This window comes from Diabrotica undecimpunctata, chromosome 3, assembly GCF_040954645.1.
Source record: "Diabrotica undecimpunctata isolate CICGRU chromosome 3, icDiaUnde3, whole genome shotgun sequence".
Lineage (NCBI taxonomy): Eukaryota > Metazoa > Arthropoda > Insecta > Coleoptera > Chrysomelidae > Diabrotica > Diabrotica undecimpunctata.
In genome coordinates, this window is record NC_092805.1 from 51,658,862 (window position 1) to 51,668,501 (window position 9,640).

General features: G+C 31.8%; 1 protein-coding gene across 1 annotated transcript; it reads left to right on the forward strand.

Annotated features, from left to right (window-relative positions):
- The first annotated feature begins 594 nt into the window (after window positions 1-594).
- Window positions 595-9,370, forward strand: baf (barrier to autointegration factor). Its single transcript, XM_072524338.1, has 2 exons — window positions 595-840; window positions 9,060-9,370. The coding sequence occupies exons 1-2, from the start codon at window positions 715-717 to the stop codon at window positions 9,204-9,206; spliced, it is 273 nt and encodes a 90-aa protein (XP_072380439.1). The 5' UTR covers window positions 595-714; the 3' UTR covers window positions 9,207-9,370.
- The last annotated feature ends 270 nt before the right edge of the window (window positions 9,371-9,640 follow it).

A 9,640-nucleotide genomic window follows, 5' to 3' on the forward strand; every position in this document is an offset into this window, starting at 1 on the left:
ATTAAAACTAAACCAACGTAACCAAATCTAACCTAACGCTGGTAAAAAAGCAGTAATAAGAATAAAATTTTATCAAAATTTTTATTGTTCATAAGAAAACGTGATAATAAACGTATAGTAACGTAACCAAATCTAAATTGACCCTTGTAAAAAAGCTATACTTTTCAGTTAAAAGTAGGTAATAATTTATAAACTTTACGTTTTAGGTAAATTTTTATTTTTTAGTAGAAAACATGATTTTGAATAACTATGGCAACACTGGTTAAAATTACTCTTCTTGATCATAAGAAACAGTTGTCATTCCTGTCATTTCTTGTTGTTTCATGGTAAATAATGGCGAATAATGGCGGTGGCTTTTAAAAATCGGGCATATTTTAAATCGGAATTACATTACATAAAAAAGAACGCTTTGCACCGAATAATAATCATTGCACAATCATTAGTATAAGTCATCATTTATAATATGATTCTTTTTTCAAAACTTTCCAAGTGGGGTGGCTAGTGAACTGGAAGGTTGAAGTTGAGAATTTCCATAACCGTCTTGAATGTCATTTGTCAAGCAAAAGTCAAATGTCAAATTTGAAGTTTATTAATAACTGTTAACTGTTCAGTGTTCAGTGAATGTTGGTTCTATCTTTACCGAAGGTTTACTGGTTTCTCTCATCTTTATAAATAGTATTGTTTTTAAGATTATTCTATCCTAGTAATACAAAAATGTCGAGTACTACCCAAAAACATCGTAACTTTGTTGTGGAGCCTATGGGTGAAAAACCTGTAACAGAATTAGCAGGGATTGGAAAAGTACTTGGTGAACGCTTGGTAGCTGCCGGATTTGACAAAGTATGATGATTTATGTCGTATATTCTATTATTTTGATATAATAATTTACTCATAAAAGGAAATAATGTTTGGTGAATGATTTGTGTTAAAATTGTTGTATAAAATAATTATATTTTGAACTCTCCTATTATTTCTACGATACAGGTAGCTTAATTAGGTTTGTTCAGTACATGTATCTAACCAACGATTCTTATGAGTCCTGTTGACCTTTCTACTGTTTGCTGCTCTCAATCTAATTTCTGTTGTTTTTTCACTATGTTAAGTCCATTCTATTTCACTGCTTTTTGTTATCTGATATATATTATATCTCATTATTATTACATGTTTTCATAACATTTGTGGACTCCTAGATTTTCCTATGTTATATTATACTCGGAAACTTTTTTTTTTTTGGTTAAATGCAATAACTATGTTGTGATTATTTTGCTCTAAGCAATTTTATTCACTGAGAGATTGATTTGGTTTCTTTATTATTTGTTTAACTTCATCTTGATCATTATTAACTATATTAGATATATAACTTATTTTCAACTATATTAGATATATAACTTTAACTTGTAGAGGTGAATAATAATAACAAATGAAAATTAAGGAAGAAGGTTCTGTAATTATTTTTTATTGGGGAAGGCCGTATCTATTTATATACTGAAGAGAAACTGGAATATCAAAATAATAAATACTACCTACTTAAGTGCAATACCAAAATAATTAAATGAATCATTAATTGTTTAAATTTGTAAAAACTTACTGAAAAATAAAATGACATTAAATTTTTAAAGAGGTAACGATAGGTTACATAAATATACCTACATTTTAAGTGAAAGAAGAAATGTTGAAGTAGAATTGTTTATTTTCTAAAAAAGGTTTAGAAACTGTTTTCTTGTGGTATGTTCAAGTTAAATTTTATGTTTATATGATATTAAGCCACAATTGATTATAATGAATTCGAATTCTTTAAAGTAAGAAATCAAAATGTCATAAAATGTAATTTTCATTACAATAAATTGTGACTTAAACCCATATAAACATAATGTTTATTTTGTGTATGTGTTTATTTAAAAAATGCAAAAAGATTATTTTACAGATTAATCTGATTTTTGAAGTTAGTTGAAGATACATTCAATAGTCTAACCTTTTCAGTCATGAGTATTTGTTTGTAAAGATAAAAATTTTAAACTTGGAGGTTGAGGTATATGATTTTTTAAAAGATTTGTAAACAAAAAAATTTGTCCATAGAATAATTTTTTTTCTAAAAAAAATTAATGTTCGTTAAAACGGTCGGGCATGTAAAAAAAAATACTCAAAAAAGTCGTAAAAAAAACATATTTACTTTGAATGAAAATCAACGAAAAAATTGCGTTCACGGACAATACATTAATCAATTTTGCATTTACTACAACTAATGTGTGTCTTTTTCAGATAGGTTCCATTTTTATGCCTTGCACCTTGCCACTATGCTGTCAAAATGAACTTCTCTTAATGACCTTTGTTCTATCTTCAATTTTTTTGTGATTGGTGGTGTACTTGATCTATTGGTGGTTGATGGATGTTCTACCTATTTTTTTTATTGGTATCCCTGCATATATAAGGGCTTCTGCAATGTACATTCTGAAACTAATCAAATCCAACAATTTGTTTTTGGAAATATTGATTATTCTGGATTTCTCTTTGTATTCTAACCAGGAATTTACACAGGCTATATCTACTGCATGGGTGAACAATCTAAGTCTCCACTTTTTACTTCTTATAAATGTTCTATAAATACTTATGAGGAAGTCTAGTTTTCTCGACTCTACCCATACATTCATTATATAATTTTACAACTTCTGGTCGAGCTATGTGAATGTATTTTTAGCAGATTTGTCCCATCTCTTACATTGATCAGTTGTACCAATACTTACAAAATTCGATGACATATTCACTGGTTTGTTATCATACCATTTTATAAGAATTATACTATCTTTTCTAAAAACTTCCTCAGAAGTACCTCTAGACGCTTTTTAAATATTTGGTTGGATGTAAATAGAGGCCTATGGAATCAAAACAAAGTGGAATAATTCAATAACTGTACTCTTACACAAGAAGGGAGATATAGCAGACCTGGAAAGATACAGACCAATCAGTCTCCTTAACCATCTTTATAAATTATACACCCGAATAATAACGAACAGATTAGAGACAAAGCTGGATTTTTACCAACCTCGGGACAAGCCGGTTTCCGCCCTAATTACGGCACAAACGATCACCTGCAGTGCCTAAAAACCCTGATAGAAAAAACTAACGAATATAACCGTACCTTGGCATTGAGATTTGTAGACTTTAAAAAGGCGTTTGTTACAGTGGAACTACCATCCATCTTAAGAGCACTACAAGATTGCAGGGTCGACTACAGATATTGTAATATAGTTAAAAATATATATGAAAATGCCACAACAACCATAAGTCTACATTCAGCAACTAATAAAATAAAGATAAAAAGGGGAGTCAGGCAAGGTGATACCATGTCACCAAAGCTGTTCATTACCGTTCTTGAGTATGCATTTAAAAGACTAACATGGCAACAGAAAGGAATATCCATCGATGGAGAAAGAGTAAACTGTCTAAGTTTTGTGGAAGATATCGTGCTTCTGTCAGATAATCTGGGAGAGACCAAAGACATGCTCCAAGAACTGAATGACATACTACAAGAAACTGGGCTGGAGATAAATTTCGAGAAAACCAAAATGATGACCAATATGTTCCCAGAGAAGAGATATAGATCAATAACAACAAGGTAGAATTAATCGATAAATACACATACTTGGGTCATGAAATTAGAATAACCAGAGACAACCAAACCTGCGAGCTAAATAGACGAATCACGTTGGGATGGGCGGCATATGGAAGGATGAGAGACATTTTTAAAACAAATACCCCAATTCACCTGAAAAGGAAGGCATTTAACCAATGCACCTTACCAGTCTTGACCTATGGAGCAGAGACCCTAACTTTAACGAAAGCTACTGCCGAAAAACTGATGGTAACACAAAAGCGAATGGAGAGATCAATGCTGGGCCTGACCTTGGAAGATCGCGTGAGAAATGAGGAGATACGCCGACGAACTGGCGTAGACGATATTATACTGCGAATCAATAAACAAAAGTGGAGGTGGGCTGGACATGTTGCTAGAATGGAAGACGGAAGGTGGACGAAGAGATTATTGGAGTGGAGACCAAGAGCCGACAAGCGAAGTCGAGGCAGACCACCCACCCGATGGACCGACGACCTAAAGAGGATAGAAATAAACTGGATTGCAGCAGCTAGAGATAGAGAGAACTGGAGACGTTATGAAATAGAGGACTGTGAAAACAGTTAACTCTAGCTGTACTTGCTGCATATATATGTTCTTATTTTTGAGATATTGAAGGAGATTGTAACTCGAAAAATAGTTATCATAATAAAGTTTTACATAATCTACATTTATTTTTTCACATAATTTAATTTCTGTAGCTGCACCAGCCCCAAATATACTGACATTTTCTCTACTCACTTCAGTAGTTTCTCCTTGATAAATAATAAAATTATAAAGTAATCCGTTTTTTCCACACAAAGCAAACAATTTTACACCACAGGGGCACAGTTTACCTTTTATATACTGCTTCACGTTTAACTGCCCTTTGAATGGAATCATCTGTTCGTCTATACACAAATTGGCCTCAAGATCTAATATATTGAGTGACTTTAATGTGTATAGACATGGCAGGGATCCTCAAACTAGTTCAAAGACTCGTGGTGGTGGTGTTCTTATTGCTGTCCATAAGAGCCTTAATTCATTGTTGGTTAGGCCTATGGATTCCTCTGTGGAACACGTTTTTACACAGGTAATGTGTGGCACAAAAAAGTTAGTCATTGGTGCAGTGTACTTTCCTCCACGTTCATCTGGGTCAGTATATGAGGAGCATTCCACCTGTATGTTGGACTTAGCGGATAGATTCAGTGATTGTGAATTCTGTATTTGTGGTGACTACAACCTACCTGAAGCATCCTGGGATAATCTTAGTAATGGTGTTACAGTTGAGTGTCCGCATCACTCTGCAGCAAATATTATTTGTACTTGCTACAATTTTCAAAATATGTCACAAGTAAATACTTAATACTGCCTAACCTTAATAATAAATTTTTAGATCTAGTTTTCTGTACTCAGAGGGATGCAGTTGTGTCGATTTCAACTGATATTCTATTGAATACTTCGCAACATCATTCAGCTTATACTATATTGTTACATGCAGCCAATTTAAAGTTGTTTCTTAAATATGATGTCTTCTATCATGATTTTAAAAAATGTAATTATCAAGTTTTAAATGAATATTTAGCTTCAATTCCTTGGAACAAGGTATTAGATGAATCAGATATAAATTGCTGCTTAGAAAATTTTTACCATATTTTATATGATGCCATCAATATGTTTGTTCCTATCAAACGGTTTAAATCATTAAACTTTCCAGTTTGGTTTTCACGAGAATTAATTGAGCTTGTCATACAGAAAAAAATAGCTCACAGGAATTTTAAAGCTTCAGGCAACTCATATGAGGAGTTTTCGATGTTAAGGGAAAGATGTAAATCATTACAAGCAGTATGTTATAAGAACTATTTAGAGAATATTCAAGCAAATCTTTCAAGTAATCCCCACTCTTTTTGGAGTTGTTAATGTTAGTACTACACGTGGGTCTAGGGCTTATCCTAATGTAATGTCTAATAAAGGTGGGGATGTAATAGCTCAGAATGGTGATGAAATAGTTAATCTTTTTGCCAGTTATTTTTCAGGTACATATAATGATAGTGAGTATAATGTACCTAATTTTAAATTGGACTATAGTGTGGATTTTCAGATTCTGAAGTTTAGTCTGACTGATGTTTTCGAGGGGATTATGAGTTTAAAAACTACATATTCTTCAGGACCTGATGGTATACCTGCAGCACTTATTAAGAACTGTATTTTTTCCCTTTGTAAACCTTTACAACAAATTTTCAATTTATCATTGTCATCATCTGTATTTCCACAATATTGGAAAAATAGTTTTCCCACACCTATCTATAAATCTGGCAATCGCGAGTGTGTTAACAATTATAGAGGTATAACTATTCAATCAGCAATCCCGAAACTTCTTGATAAATTGGTATCGATAAATCTCATCTGGGCTTGCAGAAACATAATTATTGATGAACAACATGGATTTTCTAACGGGAAGTCAACAGTAACAAACCTTGTCAATTACCAACAATACTTGTTGGGTGCATTTGAGTATAAAATTCAGGTCGACAGCGTTTACACTGATTTCCCAAAGGCCTTTGACCAGGTTAATCATAATCTTTTGGTCCACAAACTTCATGCATCTGGCTTTGGTGACCTCATTGTTAATTGGATTAAAAGTTTTCTGATGGGACGTACACAGCAAGTACGGATTAACAATTATATTTCAAAAGAATTCCATTGTTATTCTGGTGCACCACAAGGGTCTCACTGTGGTCCTTTGTTTTTTAACTTGTTCATTAACAATATTGGTAAGGCTATCAAAAACTCACACTTCCTGCTATTTGCTGATGATCTTAAGCTATTTCGTTGTATACATAATAAATCGGATAGAGATCTCCTGCAAGATGATGTAAATAATATATTCTTATGGTCAAAACAAAATGGTTTAAGCTTAAATCCAACTAAATGTTCTTGTATTTCATTTGGTCGTATAAATAATCTAATAGCTAATAGATATGTTCTTAATGATGTACTCTTGGATTCAGTTACTGAGATAAGAGATTTGGGTGTATTATTGGATTGTGCCTTGACATTTAGAAGCCATTTTCTTAAAATTAAGGAAACAGGATTTCGTAATCTTGGTTTTATTTATCGTAACAGTCATGATCTCTCACCTATTGTATTTAAATTATTGTATTGCTCTCTGGTACGCTCAGGTCTTGAATACTGCTCTGTTGTTTGGTCCCCATTTCATCAAGTATACATTGATGGATTGGGGAGCGTTCAGAGGAAGTTTCTAAGATCTTTAGCTTTTAAAGCACATATTAATATAAAAAATACTGAAAATTATTTCATAGATTATTCTATAATAATGTCTCAATTTAACATTGCTACATTGAAGAACCGCAGGTTGAGAGCTGATATGTTATTTTTGTTTAAAATTATAAACAACTTTATTAATTGTCCTTCGTTATTAGCCAATTTACACTTAAACACAATACATAGAACTCGACACACTGCACTCTTTTATATTCCTTTTCATAGGACTGATTATGCTCGTCATTTTCCCTTGTCGAGAATGCTGAGCTCTTGCAATGACCTCCTATTGGATCCTTTCTGTACAAACATTAATGCTTTCAAAAGGCAACTTAAGAATCTAATTATCAATCTAGATATGTGATATTTTTTTATATATATTTTTTTTAACTTTTGTGATTTGATATACTGTTTTAATGTACAAATTTTAACTGTTTACTTGTTTCTTTGTTATTGTTTGATGTTTCTTGTACATGATCTTTACTTTTTACTATTTGTTGTATTTTATTGTAAATGGTTCTACCGTTGAAATAAATAAATAAATATATTACATCTCAACTTTATTGCATTATACAACGGCCTTACTTTCAATAAACAATCTTGGTTGTTTTGGTCTGGCTGCAAATTGTTAACAAAATGTAACTTTTGTGTCAATTTGTAAAATCTGTTTACATTCATATTTTCTCTGATAATTGGGATGTCTAATTTGGAATCCCAATAGAATCGGGTCCTGGGATAGGATGCAAGTTACCCATCATGATATGAATCCCGATAAATATTTTTCTCTCTAACAGATTTGTACGAGCAACCTTGTTAACATTGTTTTGAACCGTGTATAAATATGCCATTTCGACCATGGTATTACATAGTAAAATAGTTGCAAAAATATTTGATTGGGGATAGAATCTCAACTATTTCATTACAAATAGGTTTGTACCAAGGTAATGGTGGTGTTAAATATTGCACATTTTTCATCCACTCTATATTTTCTTTGTGAGACTGTTTGCTTCACAATATTGTTTTATATATGTATATAATATATATAGATCTATAGTTATATACTTTTGTTCTATCTTTCTCTTCTTCGGCACCTCCAAACAATTCGTCTCGTTTTTCGTCTTCACCTACTTTATTTTGTTCTTTGGATATCAAGGAGTTCAGTTTCAGTTAGTGACTCTCTAGACATATTTTCGAAGAATGAAATCTGAAAATAAATACCCTTTGAGTCACCATGTTCGTTTAAAATACCACATGGTTTTTTGTATGAAACTATATGAAGTATCTAATATTTTTTATGTTTTTGTACATACATGTTAAAACTAACCATTAAGTACCTATAAAATAATTTTAAAATCAGATTTTAATTTATCTAATAAGTTTAAACACAAAGGAAATATCTCGAAATGTAGCTCGAAACACAAAAATATGTGTTACTATACCGTATTTATCAACAAAACTAAGCTATTTATAACAAGCGCGACAATATGACTAATGCAACGTACAGATAAGATGTTCGTTTAGAGTTTTACGCTGATTCAATGTAAAAAAAAAATGGAAATTAGCTATCATTGGCACTTATGAAAAGTTGATGTTTGTTTAAACAAACATGGTGACTGAAAGGGTTAAGGTCTCTTTAACTTAATAATTATCATAGTTGATTATTAAAGGTTCCCCGGCATTTGATATTGAGTTCTCACATTTCTTATCCTTCCTTTAGAACATGTTAAACAGTTTTTTTTTAATTCTGGCTGTTGCAGTGAAAATAATTTCGTAGTCTATTATTTTCTTGGTAACTCCACTTTATTCTGTACATATATCTATGACAGTAGCGCACCTAGAATTTGCCTCTGGGGGGGGGGGGTTTTGGTTGGTCACCAAAATTTTTTTTATGATGTTACCTCCATTTTGAGTCCTTAAAATGTGTAAGTAACAGTGTCGGAATAGGGTCCTGGGGGGGTTTTAACCCCCAAAACCCCTCCCTCGGTGCGCCACTGATCTATGAGATTTAACTCACCCCAACTTAGTAAGAAGGCATTTACTCAACATATAAACTACACAAAATGATTATCCTGCATTTCATTTTTGATAATATTGTGTAATGTGTAAACAATAAAAGATTAGAATCCTTTTATTTCTTTATTGAATACTAATTTTAGAACTTTATTTTCAGGCTTATGTTGTACTAGGACAGTTCCTAGTTCTCAAAAAGAATCAAGAACTTTTTAGGGAATGGATGAAAGACACTTGTTCAGCTAGTTCCAAACAATCATTGGATTGTTGGCAATGTCTCAATGATTGGTGTGAAGAATTTTTGTAATTGTATGTAGTAGACCCAAGTGGACTGTTTGTATTCCCAAGGTTTTTATTTATAGGGTTTTATTCTTGTAATATTAATATGTGTAAGTCCAAACTCTCTAAATACATATGAACTGTATATACTAAACAAAAGGCATTTAAATACATTGCATTATTTTTCTTAAATTTGGTTTTAATTGAAAAAAATATTCTAAGGGCTGGTTAAACCTTGATTAAATAAGTTTCGGTACTTTCCAGTAAATTTTGTGCCCAATTAGTTAATCATAATTAAATTGTGGCGGTTAATTTAACTCTTGTAAGTTATGTCATATTTTAGGTGGTAAAGTGATATGTTTTATGCAGTAAATTGCTATATTTTTAGAAATGTCTGAAGTAAATGTGACTTCTTGTGTTTGTTTGAGTCATTTCATTATTTTAATTGTTTGTTTATTGTTT

Excerpts from the sequence above, each read along its gene's own strand:
- baf (XM_072524338.1), top strand. The coding sequence starts at position 715 with ATGTCGAGTACTACCCAAAAACATCGTAACTTTGTTGTGGAGCCTATG. Across the intron at positions 841-9,059 it reads TAGCTGCCGGATTTGACAAA|GCTTATGTTGTACTAGGACA; the intron begins GTATGATGATTT and ends CTTTATTTTCAG.